The sequence below is a fragment of the Episyrphus balteatus genome, chromosome 2 (assembly GCF_945859705.1).
Source record: "Episyrphus balteatus chromosome 2, idEpiBalt1.1, whole genome shotgun sequence".
In the NCBI taxonomy this organism is placed as follows: Eukaryota; Metazoa; Arthropoda; class Insecta; order Diptera; family Syrphidae; genus Episyrphus; species Episyrphus balteatus.
This window is the reverse complement of record NC_079135.1, coordinates 1,191,465-1,208,465: the sequence shown is the minus strand read 5'-3', so window position 1 is coordinate 1,208,465 and position 17,001 is coordinate 1,191,465. Positions and strand designations below refer to the sequence as shown.

At 30.9% G+C, this 17,001-nt stretch overlaps 3 protein-coding genes and 1 long non-coding RNA gene across 5 annotated transcripts; 2 read left to right on the top strand and 2 right to left on the bottom strand.

Annotated features, from left to right (window-relative positions):
• Positions 1 to 56: 56 nt before the first annotated feature.
• Positions 57 to 1,017, top strand: LOC129910483 (non-structural maintenance of chromosomes element 1 homolog). The gene is made up of 3 exons (XM_055987886.1): positions 57 to 245; positions 301 to 770; positions 829 to 1,017. Exons 1-3 carry the CDS (start codon positions 146 to 148, stop codon positions 943 to 945), a joined length of 687 nt encoding a protein of 228 aa, XP_055843861.1. The 5' UTR covers positions 57 to 145; the 3' UTR covers positions 946 to 1,017.
• Positions 641 to 1,177, bottom strand: LOC129910484 (uncharacterized). Its single transcript, XR_008771517.1, has 2 exons — positions 1,124 to 1,177; positions 641 to 1,028 (listed from the first exon to the last, which is right to left on the bottom strand). It is a non-coding gene; the product is annotated as an uncharacterized LOC129910484 (long non-coding RNA).
• A 1,699-nt stretch (positions 1,178 to 2,876) lies between these two features.
• LOC129912501 (glycerol kinase) lies at positions 2,877 to 13,801 on the top strand. Of its 2 annotated transcripts, XM_055990771.1 has the most exons (3): positions 7,473 to 7,992; positions 8,052 to 8,591; positions 11,428 to 13,800. In XM_055990771.1, exon 3 carries the CDS (start codon positions 11,433 to 11,435, stop codon positions 13,089 to 13,091), a length of 1,659 nt encoding a protein of 552 aa, XP_055846746.1. In that variant the 5' UTR covers positions 7,473 to 7,992; positions 8,052 to 8,591; positions 11,428 to 11,432; the 3' UTR covers positions 13,092 to 13,800. The 2 variants fall into 2 exon arrangements, with proteins under 2 accessions (XP_055846748.1, XP_055846746.1); XM_055990773.1 differs by lacking the exons at positions 7,473 to 7,992; positions 8,052 to 8,591 and adding an exon at positions 2,877 to 2,893 and having other exon boundaries at positions 11,428 to 13,801.
• Positions 4,486 to 5,810, bottom strand: LOC129912502 (uncharacterized). The gene is made up of 4 exons (XM_055990774.1): positions 5,320 to 5,810; positions 5,123 to 5,263; positions 5,014 to 5,069; positions 4,486 to 4,951 (listed from the first exon to the last, which is right to left on the bottom strand). The coding sequence occupies exons 1-4, from the start codon at positions 5,674 to 5,676 to the stop codon at positions 4,519 to 4,521; spliced, it is 987 nt and encodes a 328-aa protein (XP_055846749.1). The 5' UTR covers positions 5,677 to 5,810; the 3' UTR covers positions 4,486 to 4,518.
• Positions 13,802 to 17,001: the final 3,200 nt, after the last annotated feature.

Here is a 17,001-nt window from a genome sequence, read left to right as displayed (position 1 = left end):
TTTTTATACCAATCGAATATTAGACCAATTTTCCTACGAAATGTAAAATTTTTTAACCAAACAGATCTATTTTTGATTTTACAAAAAATTGTTTTGCTTCAATTTTAAAAACGAAATAAACTTTTTAAAACAAAATAAATTAATAATGGAAGAAGTAAAACAACATTTTGTTCAAGTTTGTGCTTCATATGGAAGCTTAACAAAAGCCGATGCAACCGAAATACTCAGACCAATATGTGCTAAATGTGAGTACCACAAAACCTTGAACCACATAAACAGAAATTATTCTTGAAATTCCAGACGAAGTACGTTTGCCCGAAGATTCCCACTTTAAAAAATTTATCAAAGACATCAATGAAGAACTAAACCGCTATGATCACGACATTGCATTTGTCAAGTATCCAATTTCCAAAGAAGAATTCTTAGTTTTCCGTACAATGAATTCCAAAGTAATTCGATTTCTCAATAATCTTTCCGAACAAGATCGCAATTACTTTCGACTTCTTTTGACGACAATTGCGTCATCAGATGAATATGGAATACCCGACATTCGGGCAATCAATCTGTCAACTATGTTGCCAGATAAACCTTTGGCTAAAAATCGTGCTGAAGATTTGTTACAAAATTGGAAACATGTTGGTTACTTTTACCAATCGGATAATACTTTATTCTTTGGTCCACGAATGATGGTTGAATTCGAGAGTTTACTTTTGAGTTCTTTTCCAGATGATGTCAAGGAGTGTTCATTGTGTAAAACTATTGTTCTTTGGGTAAGTAAGGATCTGCAATTTCTTGATTTTTTAACTAATTTTTTGTGTACTCTTTCAGGATCCATCATGCAATGAATGCGAAACTAAATTTCATTCAGAATGCATTCGAAAGTATTTGATTAAGAAATCCAACTGTCCGGCTTGCCAGAAAGTTTGGAACACCTCATTTGCTTAAGTTTTTATTCATTCCATTTATTTAAGTTCTTTTTTGTTTATCGTAATAAAATAAGTTTTTCATGGTTTCAAATTAATTAATTTCTGTTAAGAGTAAAATGGGACAAAATGCTGGGGATTTTTTTTTAAACGATTTAGTAAAATGCTAAACTGTTTTTGTAATTTACAAAGTAACTTACTAAAATGACTAGAATTTTACTAAATTGTTTACTATTTTGCGCCAGTGGCTTTAGATTTGATTTACAGAAGAAACTCTAAGCCCAAACCATACAGTATCAAAAAAATTACAGTTCTAAGGTGCCTCTCTTAGAGTTATCGAAAATTATAAAAAATTTATTGAATAATCACATTTTTTTTGATTGAATAATATGAACAAAAAATTAAATTAAAATCAGCGACGAAAAAAGAATCATGAAAATTGATTTCAAAAAGCCTTAACTACATTGACCTAAAAAATGAAAAAGTACAGAAGTGAAAATTTTCTATTTCCCGAAATGGAAAAAACTACAAAATGCAGAAAGCTTAATTTTTAATCTAAAGAAAACAATTTGTATACTCTTTTTTACAACCACGTCCCGCTAGCGAGAAAAAAAAAACATTATAAGGAATGATCACACCGGAAATTGATAGCGGAACGATTAAACGGAGCGTGAATGTTCCGGTGTATTCATTCCTTATAATACGTTGCCACCTACTTTAAATCCGAAATTAAGCTTAGTAGATTTAAAATAAATCTCGAGATTTATTTTAAATCTACTTCGCTAAATCTCAGATTTGGGTTCATCTACCCTAAATCTAAGATTTTTACCAACTTTCAATCCGAGATTTAGAATAAAACTCGAGATTTCTAAATCTAGTATTATACTACGTTTCCACCTACCCTAAATCGGAGATTTATCTAAGTAGATTTAGAATAAATCTCAAGATTTATTCTAAATCTACTTCGCTAATCAAGGATTTGGGTTCACCTACCCTAAATCCAAGATTTCCACCTACTTTCAATCCGAGATTTAGGCCGTGTGTGAATTGCGATAAATAGTTAACACCGTGTAAAATTTTTGACACTATTGAGGTGAATAAAAAATTTTCAGAGGGTTAAAAATTTAATGGGCTCTGGGACCTGGATGCAGATGGTTTTGTTTTTATTGAAAAGAAGTTTCATGGCAGAAAAGAGGCAGAGAAAAATATTACACAATAAGCCATACAGCTGAATTTTTTTTTTTTCACCTCAATAGTGTCAAAAATTTTACACGGGGTTAACTATTTAACGCAATTCACACACGGCGTTAGAATAAATGTCGAGATTTATTCTAAATCTACTTAGCTAAATCTCGGATTTAGGCTAGGTGGAAACATAGTATTATGTCGTTTTCTATTTGCTTTTGAGATTTTTGTGTAAAAATCTTAGATTTTCCACTGCAAATAGAATATGAAATCTAGTTATGTAATTGTGTACGAAATCTGTGTATAAAAAAAAACTTTTTAAAATAAAACAACAACAAATGTTCAGACAAATGTCAAACAGAGGAGTGTGTGTGAAAGTGCGTGTGCTTGTATGCGTGAATCTTGATAAAAATCCAGATTCAGATTTTTGAATCCCATATTCATATTTTTGAATCTCAAGATCATAGATTATAAAATCTGAGATTATTCCACTATTTCCTCTTTTCACCCCCCCCCCCCTCCCCTTTCATCAGTCAGATTCACAAATCTCATTCTGAATCTCGTCAATAGAAAACGACATTAGAGTGCGAAAGCCTCGAAGTATCAAAATACTCCTATTGGTGTGCAATTCAATTTTAAAGTACTTTCGGCAGCACTTAAATCATCCCAAATTTGTATAGGAAAATTCGACCAATTAAATAAAGAACACGAAAGAAAACAAACAGATCAAATTTACCGTTTTGTTTACATTTTTTTCGGACATGAAAATCTGCCGGCCGGGCGAGGTACATTCCAAAATTGAATTATTTATGTTTTAACTAAAATGTATGTTTAAGAATTCAAAAACCTGTGTATGTTCTCAAAAATTGTACTACCTTTTGGGTTGTACAAAAAAAGACGAATAGGCTTTCATATAAAAACTCACGAAGTTAGGAAATATTTCTGAGCAAAGTAAGTTTAAAAAAAAAACAAAACTTGAAGATTATTTAGTGGTAAGTAGTATTGTTTTATTTTAGTACATCCAAAAAACTATCCCATTCAAATTCAGTATCAATTACCTACAAAGATTTTTCTCTGTTCGTTTTGATATTAATCAAGAGAGATAGTGTGCATCCCATAAACAAAAAATACCAAGACTGGAAACTCGGCGGTCAACTGACGTTTGCCTACAAGCTGCGAGGTGTGGTGAATGTCGTGAACCTATCGTTGTTTTCGTGTCAAATGTGTGGTGAATGTCGTGAATCTATAAATGTGTGCGTGTTAACGTCATTTACCAACGTGGTGGCTTTCACATATATTCACAGACAGCAATGTACACAAAAGGGTTTTGGGGGGAAAGACGTACGAAATTTTCCAGTCTTGGTATTTTTTGTTTATGGTGCATCCTGCATCCTAAAAAGCAGTCGGTTCTTATTTTTGATTTGACTATTTCGTTGGTTTATATATTTCGTAATGTTCGTCCTAGATTTTCGGACTAACATTTAATTAAAAAAAAACATCTTAGAATTGCTAAAAACTCTTAGCAATCGTGAGTTCAGGGTAATTTATGAATATAGCCGACTCAACTCAGAACAACTCATCTCACTAAAGTCACAGAATATTCACCCAAAGTCTGAACACCTCAAATCGGCTTGGCCCGTGTTGAATTGCGATGACTTGGTAAGATCTTTTCATAAACGACGCAAAATGGGGCAGAGTTTAATAAAAATCGTTTAAGCCGTTTTCGAGTTGTTTGGTATAACTTGAAAAAATTTTATGGGAGGAGAATTTTATAAAAATCATCTGTACCAAAGTTGAAGAAAATCCGTCCACGCTGTGGAAATATGTACAGATGAACGCACAGACTCACGGACGGAATTGTGAGACCCTCCATTATCGTAATGTTGGTTTTGATTAAAACCCCAAAATTTGTTTCGACACAAAACCAATACTTACCCTATAGAGGAAGTAAAAATGACATTTACTATCCAAATAGTTTCACTGTATCCAAAGATTAATCAAATTATTGCCATGTTATTTCAGGAGTATGTGTTTTTAATACATACTCCTGAAATAACATTAATAAAAGTCGAAAATGAGAATATTTCTTTTGTTATCCTGCATCAAGACCCGAATTCGTTGGTTTATTAAAACCCTGAAGTGTTAAAAGGGCTTCAAACTATTGACACTCATTTGAGCCTTATTTTAATCAGTTATTTCGTATTTCACAGAACACAGGACAGAATTGAGCCAAGTCATGAATAAGTTTCATTTTGTTTCAGTAAAAGCGCAAATTTCGAAACAGATGTGCAACGAAACTTGTGCTAAAAGCTTTTTAAGCTTGCTCATAGGCTAGCTTCCAATTTTTGGTGGCAACATAAGTCTAAACTACATACTCTAAAATATAACAGTACTTTAATTATTTCTGTTCTTAAAAATAATATTTAACATCATTATTAATATTAGCACAAACTTCTGAATCAGTTTGGTCCGTAACAAGTTTTGATTCAGCAATTAAACCTGCATCGTATATCTGTACCTTCGGCTCTCCTGATTTGGGTCCCTTTTTCGCATTGTTTTTAATAAAATCAGTTACTGTAGAGACATCAACTACAGACATCTCAAGGCTTTTTCCCCAAACAACGAGTGCCAATGGCCGTTCTGGCAAAAGTAACCTCGATGGGGTTATGATGTGACGATAAACGCAAGCATTCAGAGCACCTCTTAGTTGATCAATTTGCATTTTATTGGCACAAGGATGATAAAGCATAACAACAGTTCCATATTCCAAATTATGCATCCATCTTTGAGGAGGTAGAAAAATGTATTCTCCATATTTGGGATAGAGATATCGATGAGCTCCACTAAAAATACAAATAAATTTTTAATATATTCAAATTTGTATGAGTCATGTTTAAGTTGTTACAATGTGGGCAGTCGATCTTCATACTCGATAGTCTCATTTTGACAATACGAAGGAGCCTGAAATTAAAATATGTTAATAATTATTATTTAAAGATGCTAATTAAATTAACTTTGAAAGCAGGTGGAACTAAAAATTCGTGCTGAATAGGAGACGTGGCATAGCTTGGTTCATATTTTGATTTGCGATTGAAGCACAGATAATTGTAGCTTTGCCTTTGGTTTTCCGGATCAAAATCAACATCGATATTTCTCTTAAAATATAAAATGTTATTAAGTAGATACAAAAAACAAGTCCATCTTATTATACCTTTCCATCATCACAAGTCGATTCAATGTTAATCATATTTTGAATGTTACTTGGATTTATTTTACCATTTGGCTTACTAGGAAACCATTTACCTTTCCATGATTCTTTGGTATTTGTTTCTGTTTTCGTTGCATCGAATAATTCCTGAAGGTCAGTTTCCTTCGATATGGTGTCTTTTTTGGTATTCCCAGGAAACCATTTGCCATTCCATGAATCAGTTTTATTTGATGTTGTTTTTTTGTAGGGATTCCCGGGGAACCATTTGCCATTCCATGTATCAGTCTCATTTAATGGCCCTGCATTTATTTGATTTGCAGCAATGAAAACGAAAAGAAAAGCATAAACAAAGGCAAGCATTGCTCATTTAATAAATAAAATACAAAAAAATGAATAACTTAAAACGTGGAATTAAAGTAAATCTTAACAAACAAAACAAAAATAAACACAAAAGTCATCACAGTTTCACAATCGATAAGTTGTCTCACCTTTCAATATGACATTTTTTAATATGACATGTTTTTTGTTTACACAAAAATAGACATGTTCAGATTGCGATTCCCTAGATACTCTTGTATCATACAAAGGTACGAATATGATTCGGTACTCCAATTATCCAAAGTATCCCACGTAAGTTCAGAAAATTTAGGGACTAAATATTAAGTCATATTTCGCGTCGCTGATTGATTAGCTATACAAAATTCTCAATTCAGGAAATTTTATTGGAAATTTAACTGGCACTTAGGCAAGAAAAATCTTCCTAAATCGCTTTACTCGTCCACCTAAATTTTCGTTCAGAAAATGACGTTGACTAATGTAAATTTCCTTTTGCCACATTTGGTCTTCTGTCAAAAAATACCGGAAAATTTTGGTATCTCAAATTCTATTTGCCAAGGGAGATAATTCTTATTATACGATATTAAATTTTTCAGGGATTTTAAATATTTCGTGATTTAATTATCGACAGGCGATAACGTTTTGACGATAGACTAGCTTCACTTAAAACGATAATCACTTTTTATTAGACGATAACATTTTTAAGATTGAAAATTTATTTTCTGTAGCTTTGTTTATTTAGCTTACTATCCGTATCCGCAGTTGGCGTTTACATGCATTACAAAAACAACACGCAGCTACCAATAAGAATAGAAGCTGAACCAAGCGAATTTTGACGAAGTGTATAAGATAACATTTTCCTTTCTCTTGGTATGTGCATAAAAATTTTTGTTACGTGTAGATATTGGGAAATCCGACTGCGGATATCTTTGCCAAAAAAACACGCCTTGTATGTGATTTTTCTTTTGCCATAAAAGATCATTTTTTATCTCAGATCATCCGAAATAATATAGAATACGATATTCTCGATTTTTCGCTCATATGTATCAATTTCATATGATTTTATTTATATCTGACTTATCTGGTATTTTTCCTTTTCCATTAGTTAACCATATGTAAAGAAGCTGTGATTGTAATAAAGACTTTGGGGAAATAAAACTTTACCGGGGATTAAAACCGATCGTTTTGACAAAAATAGCTTCATTAAAAATTCTTTTTCTATTTTCGTAATGAAAGCAAAAATATTGCAGACACCAAACTTAACCGTGATTTGGTGTTCAATGTTCGAAATCCTCGCGATGACACTTACTTCAGGTGGAATATTCATTTTATTTTGTTTACTGTATTTTAATTTTTCTTAAGAAAAAGGAAAGGCGGAATCATAGAGTATGAAGAAATCCCTGAAAGAGACGAATAACAATATCATACTAAGGGTCTCTATCTTTTTTTTTCCTATTTAAGACAATTTTTATGTGTTTATAATTTTACAAGATTTTAAGAGTAGCTTTACATTTAAATTAAATTTTGGTCTTAATATGTTCTTGGTGTGAACAACCCATAAAAAATGAAATACGTTCCACACATTGTTAATAACAGTCAACATCTGCGAATTTCAGTGAAATTTAGTCGAATCTCATAGAATTTCTAAAGCATCTGGAACAGCATCTGACTTAAATTTTGTAGGATTTGGAATGAGTGTGGAACAGATTTATGTATAAACATCAAATTCATATGCTTTGGAATATTAGTTTTATTTAAATAGATTCGCATCTGTTGAGAAAAAAATCCCCTAAATACTAAGACAAACATTTATAATTAATTTCTGATTTAAAACCATAACATTCTGAGTAATCTTAAAGCTTTTTCTATTAGAAAAAAAGAAAATGCAATGCGCATTGTCTATACAGAAATTGGAAAAAAAAACTGGTAAAACTCGACGATTATTTTCAATGACGTCAACAAAAGGGGCTCGTCTCAGGGTGCCTCTATAAAATAGCTAAAGTAAATATAGAACAAAAATATATCTATGCTCAAATAGAACGCAATTTCGTCAAGTTCACGTGATTGTGTGTTGTAGTTGTTCGTCTTTTTTGGCAAACACAACAGCAAGTTTATCTAGTTCCGCCGCTGTCTGTTGTGTTCTCGCTTGTCAAACACTAGGAAGTGTAATTACGTAATTTTTTTTTTGTTTCATTTAAAGAAGGACTAAATAATGTAGTCTTTTTTTTTTAAAAGACTTCATAGATACAATAAAGTCTTAATTATGTGGTATTCGCAAGAAACACATTTTCGGAAGAACAAATAAAATATAGATTTGTGTTGCCTCGCTACGCGTGCATGGTATGTTAATATTAAAATTTCTATGGGAGAACATTTTTTTACTAACAAATTGTATATAGGCACATCAACAAAAATAGATATTAAAACTAAAAACCAAGTCAAGTCAAGAGAATGTTTCGAAAAGCTCGATTAAAGTCTATTGATCCCAATGGGGGCAAATGTGATAAATGACATTCCAAAGTTTCTCATTCGCATACCGATGATGATGACATGTAAGGATTTTGCGTACACAACCCAATAAATATAATAAACGCAATAGCAAACAAAAGAAAAAAAAAGACAAAAACGAGATTAAATCCCCTTTTAAAAACGTGATTGATAACTAAAAACAATGATGATGATGGGCGGTTGACGTAGTCCCACGTTGTTGTCGCTTTCATTGCGACGATTTCTGTGTTTTCAATCGAGCGAGCCGCCCGAACTGCTGAGAGGGCCTGTCCGTGTCCGTTGTATGTTGGCGTTTTAGCGAGATATGGCTGGCAGAGTATTTATTTAGTTTTTATTCGTGTTTTAGCCGAAGAACAGTGCGGACGTGTTTACTTTTTTTGTTAAAGAGGGTTCTTCCAGCTTTCAACTAAATCAACAAATAGATTTATTTCGTAAGTAAATTATCTGGATTTTATTTTTTTATTTTATAAATGTGCTGATAATGTAGTATCGACAAAAAGCGATTAGATTGCCACGAATACATTGAGTTCCAATTTTCAACAACAATTCGAATTTGCCAATAAGTCTGCAAAGTGCTAAAAATAACAACATGTTAATGAGAAAAATTATAAAAACAAATTTTGTGTTGTTTAATTATGTAGGTAGATAGTCTCTGTGGAGGTAAACGCACAATAACATAAAAAAAATTGTATTTTTTTTTTGGTTGAGATGATGTAACTGTAAATTTCGGTTGCATTTAAAAGAATTTAGAGAATTTCTTATTTAAAATTGTCAAAAGTTGACCTTGGATATAAAGTGTCTTCTTGAAGAATTCGTCTTAAATTTGGCAAACAAAAATCAATCAGATGATGAAATAAGTTGCATCTTAAATTTTATATTTGCACTTAACTTTCTTTTGGAACTTGTTATTGTATGTGTTTTGTGTATAATCGCACATCCCACTCTTATATGGAATAATGAAGTATCTAATTAATATAAACTGGTTTACACAAAAAAAGTAAATAAAAAAGGAACTCGGTATATTTACGTTGTGAACTTTTTAATTACCAAAGTGCATTCAATTCCATTGTATCGTTGCTGCCAACACCGTGCTTTGCCGGGTCGGTCAGTGGCAGGTGTTATTGTATCTATTTTCATTCATTAATTTCTTTTAATTAAGGAATAGGTAAGTGATCTATTTTATCTATTCATTTAATCGAATGCAATAGACTATGATGGATTCTATGAATTAGACTTTATTTTTGTCTAGACTTGATGGCTCTCTTAGCAATTAGTTTATTTATTTTGTGTTCGAGTTTGTGATAGAAGAGGATTGGATATAAGTACACATTCGTATTTATATGATCGTGTTTTGAGTTTTTGTTAATTTTATTGTGGTTGAGTTATTAGGATGTTAATCATAATTGGTTTTATTGAAAGACGAGAAATGTTTGAATTTTATTTTCCATTATTATCTCATCAATAAAATTAATAAATAAATAAAATATTTGAATGTGGTGATAAAGTGTGATAAAACTGCAATTAGAATGTTTTTGTGAAATAAATATGGTAAAAACATTTCCCCTTAGTAATAGACCCGTATTTAGCAAAACTTTTTTTATTTTAAAAATTTTAAAGAAACAGATTTGTTTACCTTTTTCAAACTTGGTCTGTAGCAGTTTTTGGATCCTGTACAGAGGAGTTTTTGGAATTAATTTTTTTGGACCGAAAATAACGGTACCTGTCCATATACCAATTTTGGAAAAGTTTAATTTTCTCAAGAACTGATCCTACGATTTTTATTAAAAAAATTGACTATACGTTTTTAAATAAGGTCTATCTTTTAATGAAAAAAGTTTTTTTTTTTTTGTTCAAAAATCCCTATTAACGGTACACCTCCCATAGAACCGTTTTCTTTTTATTTTAAATTGCATATCTTCCAAATTACTAGTTCAATTTTAACGATTTTTGTATGCAAAAACATTTATTCTGCCTAAATATAAATAAAAACAAAATTTTTAACAAAAAAATAATTTTTGGATTTTTGACATTGAAATTTTTTTGAAATGCTTGTTTAATATGTTTTACAAAATGGCATACCAAATTTATTTTAAATTTTTTTTATCAAAAAATTATTTTTTGAAAATATTTTTTCTAAAAATGCATATATAAAAGAAATTAAACTGCATACTTTTTTCACAGCTCAATTTCATTTAAAGAGTTGTTTTTTAAATTTTAAGAACGAATTTTAAGAACGAATTTTATGTTTTTTTATACATTTACCAAATTTGTATATAAAAAGTTGTTAGTTCTAAGAGCAAGTTCGTGCGGCCCAGTCGTGCATGTTATTTTTTGTAGGAGCGATAGTTAGCGTTTTTAAACAAACTCGGTATAATTTTCTCTAATCCATGTCCAAATAATATGAGGTAAACAAATCACCTCCATGGTTTCTCTGCGAACTTTTGGACCCACCCTCGTATGTACTTAAAAATGTTTCACAAAGTTTGTCGAAATTTTAAAACCAATACCCATAAGGTCCGAAGGTTCGGTTTTAGGCTTCAACTAAACGAAACTCTGTTACCTTAAAAGAGTAATAATAAGAAAGGGTTTCGGTACAAAAGTTTTTGCTTTCATGTCAGCCGTCAACATAAAAAAAAAGTAATTGCGCAACATCCAAATATCCATACTATTGTTTTGTAATCTTTCAACACAACGGGTGGTCCAAAAGTCTGAACCACTGCTTTTGTGTTTCTTTGAAATTACTTTTTGAACTTGGGTCAATAAGTTATAGTTTAAATATAATCAAAGTACTTATTCAAAGTTCACTCTACTTATCTCAATATACCCCAATTTCCCTAACTAAATTCTAATCTCTGTTCGTCACATCGAAATCGTCAGTTTTTTCATGACATGCAATAACAATACTCGTATAATGAAGTTCAAACGCGGTACTTCTTAATTATCTTTTTTATTTTATTTGTATCTTGGGGATTTTAATAACTCTCAGAGACACATGTGACAATAAATTTTTCTGTGTCGTTGATAACGTTTTTATTGTCCAATGAATCGTGTCTTTAGTTTTAAGAGATCAATTTACATAAACAAACTTGTAAATAAAATAAATAAAATCTAATCGCAGTAAATATTATTTTGAACGTACTTTGCCGACTAATTGCACTTTGTTCTACTTCATCGCTTATTTGGCTACATTATTATTTGCACATCATCAACGATATAAGTGTTGCCCCTCTAAAAATAATCTCTTGATTCTTTTTTGTATTTTTGCAGAAAAAATGTCAGAAATTAAACATGAACGCCTTGTGGGCGTTATTGATGAAGGAACAAGCACTGTTGCCTTTTCTATATACACCACGCCCGACTTTAAAGAAGTTGCATCAAGTAAATTCGATTTAAAATCTATTCATCCACAAGATGGTTGGATGGAGCAGGACCCTATGGAAATAATAAAAACCATACACATTTGTGCAGCTGAAGCTATTGCCAAACTTCGACACTTGGGCTACGACGAAAAAGATTTGATAACAATCGGTGTGACAAATCAACGTGAGACAACAGTTGTATGGGACAAGTATACTGGTCAACCTCTTTACAATGCCATAATTTGGAATGACATCCGAACAACCGAAACGGTGGATAGAATTCTTGCCAGAATTCCCGATGAAAATAAGAACTACTTCAAAGCCACAACTGGTCTGCCAATGTCACCATATTTCTCAGCATTTAAGATCATATGGCTGAAGGATAATGTGCCAGCTGTAAGAAAAGCATGTCGCGAACGTCGTTGTTTGGCAGGAACCATTGACACTTGGATTGTGTGGAATCTAACAAAGGGACTGCACATTACCGATGTGACAAATGCCTCACGAACAATGCTAATGAATATCGAAACCCTGCACTGGGATCCAATACTCTTGAAGACTTTTAGTATCCACCCTGACATGCTTCCTGCCATTCGAAGTTGTTCGGAAATATTCGGAAAGGTTATGGATGGCAGTGTACTTAATGGACTTCCAATAAGTGGGATCATAGGCAACCAGCAGGCTTCGTTGATGGGGCAGATGTGTTTTAAACCTGGTCAGGCGAAAAACACTTATCGGTCGGGATGTTTTGTACTCTGCAACACTGGCGGGAAGCATGTTATCTCTTCACATGGTCTCCTGACGACAGTTGCTTACAAACTAGGGAAAAATGCTCCTGTGACTTATGCCTTAGAGGGAGCAGTTGCAATTGGTGGAGAAGCTCTAAATTGGTTGCAGAAAAACATGAAGATTATGTCGAATACAGATGAAGCTGAAAAGATGGCCGAAAGTGTCTCTTCGACAGGCGATGTCTACTTTGTGCCTGCATTTACTGGTCTATATGCACCTTACTGGAGAAAAGATGCTCGTGGTATTATCTGTGGCCTTACACAATTCACAACGAAAAATCACATAGTGAGAGCAACTCTGGAAGCGATATGTTTCCAAACGCGCGATATACTCGACTGCATGCATCAAGAATGTGGTTATAATTTGAATAAATTACATGCCGATGGAGTGCTTACTCACAACAATCTCTTGATGCAACTCCAAGCTGATATTGCTGGTATTCCAGTCTACCGTTCGCAGCTGGTAGACACTACTGCCTTTGGAGCGGCAATGGTGGCAGCATTAGCAGAGGGTATCAATAAATGTGAATTTGATCCTTACAAACGATATTATGATAATGTTTTCTATGACACATTCTTGCCAACCACAACAGACGATGAACGAGAATTACGCTGTGGCAAGTGGAAGAAAGCTGTAGAACGCAGTATGGGCTGGGTTGTTAAGAAGAAGAGTGCAATCATGACCAATGAACGTTACAAGCTGATATCTTCTATACCAGCTGGCATCTATTTGATAACTGTGTTTGCAATGCTGGCTCATTCGAACAGCAGACTTGCTTCATAGAGTAAAGGTTTAGGATTAAGAAATCTTACCCCCTAAAAGTCTTGAGTATAGAGTTTGTGCTGTGATCGAAAAGATAAATTATGTACAATGTACATCGTACATCGTACAACAGCTTAGTACTGTGTTATTTTTATTAAAATATATAGTTTACTGAACTTTCACCGTCGAGGATAAAGTAAACTATAAATGAGTCATTCTTCATTATTGAACATTTTGCCTATCTCAACTAAACATAGATTGGATTTATTGTTTATTATGTAAATATATTGAACTTTAACTTATCGACGAGCTTTTGATCGCGCGTGTTGTACTTTGAACCTCATTAAATCATATTTTTCTTTGATAAGATAAGAGAACATATATTTCTGGGAAGTTAAATTTTATCGCTCGGCCAATGGCAATAAACACACCCCTAATCTTGTTTGTGCTTTGAGATAGGTAAAGGAATTTAACTTAAATATTTTTGCCCCCAAATATCATACAACTCTCTGCAAAAATTTGTATTCTTAATTTTAATAGTTTTTTTTTTGTGAAAATTAAAATTTTAAACTTTGTTATGATTATTTTCTGTATGTATTGTAAATTGTGAGCTTGTATGTATGTAATTTCGTAATTTCATTTAGTTTTATGAATGTTGTGTAAAATTATTAAAATTTAATTTGTTATTCAAAGATTTTCTTTAATTGTAAAGTAAACTAAACTTATAGTTTTTTTTTTTTTATTTTTAGAAAAATAAATTGTTATGGATAAATTAAGTACTTAAGTTCAATTTTTAGTATTCTTTTTTTATTTGTTAAAAATAAACCAAATATTTTCCAAGATAAAGTGTCTATTTTTTCTTTTCAATTTTACATATATTTACTTTCAGGATTTGATCAGCTAGGTATATGATTTTTACATTAAGGTGGAGCGATTTTATTTTAATTTTTTATTTTCGAATTGGCATAGTAATAAAAAGTTGCGAACAAAAGTACGAACAAAACTGTATACTTAAAAGTTTTAAATAATTTGATTTTAAGGTGCCCCAAGCCCTCTCAATGCTTAAAAAGGGGACTTTTTGACCTTTGAATTAAATGGGGAAAAACAAAGTTCAACTTATTTTTTTTTTAAATTCATGTTTCAGTGAGTGTGAAACTTGAAAAAAAATAAGTTACTTGACTTTTTTAATATATTTTTTAGAAAAAAGTCTTACGAAAAGTATGAACATCGAAGTTTAAGAATTTCAGATTTTCAACTAACCGCACATTTGTTAAGATTTTTGATTGAAATCTCAATTAAAAGTGAAGTGAAACATACTTTTTAGATGATTCAATACGAATTTAAAAGAAAATCTATATTGAACTTTATTTTTCCCCATTTAATTTAAAGGTCAAAAAGTCGCCTTTTTAAGCATTCAGAGGGCTTGGGTCACCTCAAAATGAAGTTATTTAAAAATTTTAAGTATACAGTTTTGTTCGTTTATAAATAGCGCAACTTTTAATTACTATGCCAATTCGAAAATAAAAAACAAAGATAAAATCACTCCACCCTATTTTACATGTTTTTGAATAGAACAAACAAATATTCCACATAAGCCATAGTGACTATGTATACATTTTTAAAATTCATAAAGGGTTTCAGTTAATCTTTGAAATGGTATAATAAGTATGCAATATTTTACATTGAACTGTGGTTAGTGGGAAAACAAAATATTTTTAAAAAGTTATTTAATGACATAAGATAGTCATTAGGGAAGTGTGTCTTAATGATTTTGGGTATTTGTGCCACTCAATATAAGAAAAGTTAAAAAACCTTTTAAGTCGGAGAAGCGACCGTCAGGTTAAATAAAAGATATATGTTATGATATGATACTGAAAATGAAGAGTTGCCACTTTTAAAATGGAAACTTCTATGTGGCAACATAATTCTAAAGGCAAAATTGTTACATAAGCAATTGTTAAAATGCCAAGCAAACTTTAATTAATAAAATAATATATGAGGAAAGTATGGCAACCCTATTTAAATGAAAAAGAGAACACTGCAATCATTTAAAACAAAAAAATTAATAGTAATAAAACAAACATCTAACTTCTGAACCTAGAATTCGCTATGTTTTATTTTCTGTTAAAATTGAGCTTTCGGTAAATTCGGGTCCATTACTAAAGGATATTTATTTTTCGTTTGGTTCTAACCTTTTTTGTGCACTTTATATCAATAATTTGCTACGTACATACATATTATATGCGTCTAGGCGGTTGTATCTACCTAATGTATCAATATCTCATAGTGGAGTAACTAAAGCTCAAAAATTGGCAATATTAGGGAACCCGGCCAAACAGCTTAGATTTTGATGATCTTTTTTTTCAAACGTTGGTTATTAAAAATACTTTAAAGTCTATAGATTAAAAATTGCCGGTGTTGCCGTTTTGATTTTTTAAATTTAATTGAAGATTTTTGTGAACAAAAACAAATTTTTTTCAAAAATTTTTCTTAAATTTCATAAAATAATTGATGCCAAAAGATTGTCTAGGAAATTCAAGGAAAAAAAATATATGGGAGTGAGAGACAATCTTCCATAGTTCAAGCGATAGATGCAATTTTCTTATTAATTGACTTCAAACACAAAAAAAAATATTTGAACACAGCGGCAACACCTACAATATTCAAATATACATTTTTTAAAAGCTAGAAGCTTAGTCATATATGTAAAATTAAAATTAAGTTAATTGAATGAACGGCTTTTGAAAGAATGGTAATTGAACTCAGATTTTTGAAAAAAAAATTATTGAAAAAATTTGAACATGTCGTTTTTTAAACTTGGTCGTAATATAAAATGCATTTATTTTCAAATTTTTTTGGCCGCATTTATTATGATTTCAAATTATAAAAGGAAATGTCAATATGTATTACGGTTTATGAAAAAAATTGAAAAGTATTTCATTTTCGAAGAACTTTTTTTAATAAAAGTTTTGAAAAAAAAATGTAACTTATTTTTTTTTTTAAGTTCAACATCTAAACATAAAATTATTTTTTATTCATTTAATAACCCTTACTGTTGAAAGTTAAATAGCAAAAATTTAAAGTTCCTATTTACCACAGTCTTTGAGAAAATTAATGATTTCAATGCAAAAATTCAGTTTTAATAAAAAAAAACCATTGAAATTGAAGTAATTTTTCATTTTTTTTTTTCAAAAGTGTGATATATTTTACCTTTTTTGCTTCGAAATTCAACTGATAATATTTATGGCCAAAAATTTTTTTTAAATAAATTCATATTTTATAAAAAAAAGTTTGGAAAAAAGTCATTTTAAAATTTTTTTAATAACATTTTTTTTTTAATTCTGAGTTTGAGGACCATTTTTTCAAAAACCCTCAATTAAATTTAGTGGATTTAAATTTAAGAGATAAGAATGAGCTTCTGGCTTTTTAAAAATGTATTTTAAAATATTGTAGGTGTTGCCGTTGTTTTCAAAATATTCTTTTTGTGTTTGAGGTCAGAATGTTAGAAAATTGCATTTATCGCTTAAACGATGGAAGATTGTCCCTTACTGCCTTTTATATATTTTCCTTAAATTACCTAGACAATCTTTTGCTATCATTTGTTTTATGAAATTTAAGCAAAAAAAAATGGTTTTGTTAAAAAAAAATTTTATTTTAATTTTAAAAAACAATACGGCAACACCGGCAATTTTTAATCTATAGACTTTAAAGTATTTTAAATTACCTACGTTTGAAAAAAAAAATCGTCAATATCAGAGCTGTTCTGCCGGGTTCCCTAATAATTTGCTTTAGTTACTCTACTATCAAGTCTTATCAATTATTTATTTATGTAGCCGTGAACTTTAAAATTTATTTCAATATTATCAACGGAAATAAACATGGACAATATATCTACGACACGTAAAAGCCATAGACGTAGCAACTTAATTCG

What these genes read in the sequence shown, in the direction of transcription:
- LOC129910483 (XM_055987886.1), top strand. Translation starts at nt 146, where the DNA reads ATGGAAGAAGTAAAACAACATTTTGTTCAAGTTTGTGCTTCATATGGA. An exon ending in CAGACCAATATGTGCTAAAT is followed by an intron (nt 246 to 300) that starts GTGAGTACCACA and finishes TTGAAATTCCAG; the next exon opens with ACGAAGTACGTTTGCCCGAA. An exon ending in GTAAAACTATTGTTCTTTGG is followed by an intron (nt 771 to 828) that starts GTAAGTAAGGAT and finishes GTACTCTTTCAG; the next exon opens with GATCCATCATGCAATGAATG.
- LOC129912502 (XM_055990774.1), bottom strand. Translation starts at nt 5,676, where the DNA reads ATGCTTGCCTTTGTTTATGCTTTTCTTTTCGTTTTCATTGCTGCAAAT. An exon ending in CGACTTGTGATGATGGAAAG is followed by an intron (nt 5,264 to 5,319) that starts GTATAATAAGAT and finishes TTATATTTTAAG; the next exon opens with AGAAATATCGATGTTGATTT. An exon ending in GAAGATCGACTGCCCACATT is followed by an intron (nt 4,952 to 5,013) that starts GTAACAACTTAA and finishes TTGTATTTTTAG; the next exon opens with TGGAGCTCATCGATATCTCT.
- LOC129912501 (XM_055990773.1), top strand. Translation starts at nt 11,433, where the DNA reads ATGTCAGAAATTAAACATGAACGCCTTGTGGGCGTTATTGATGAAGGA.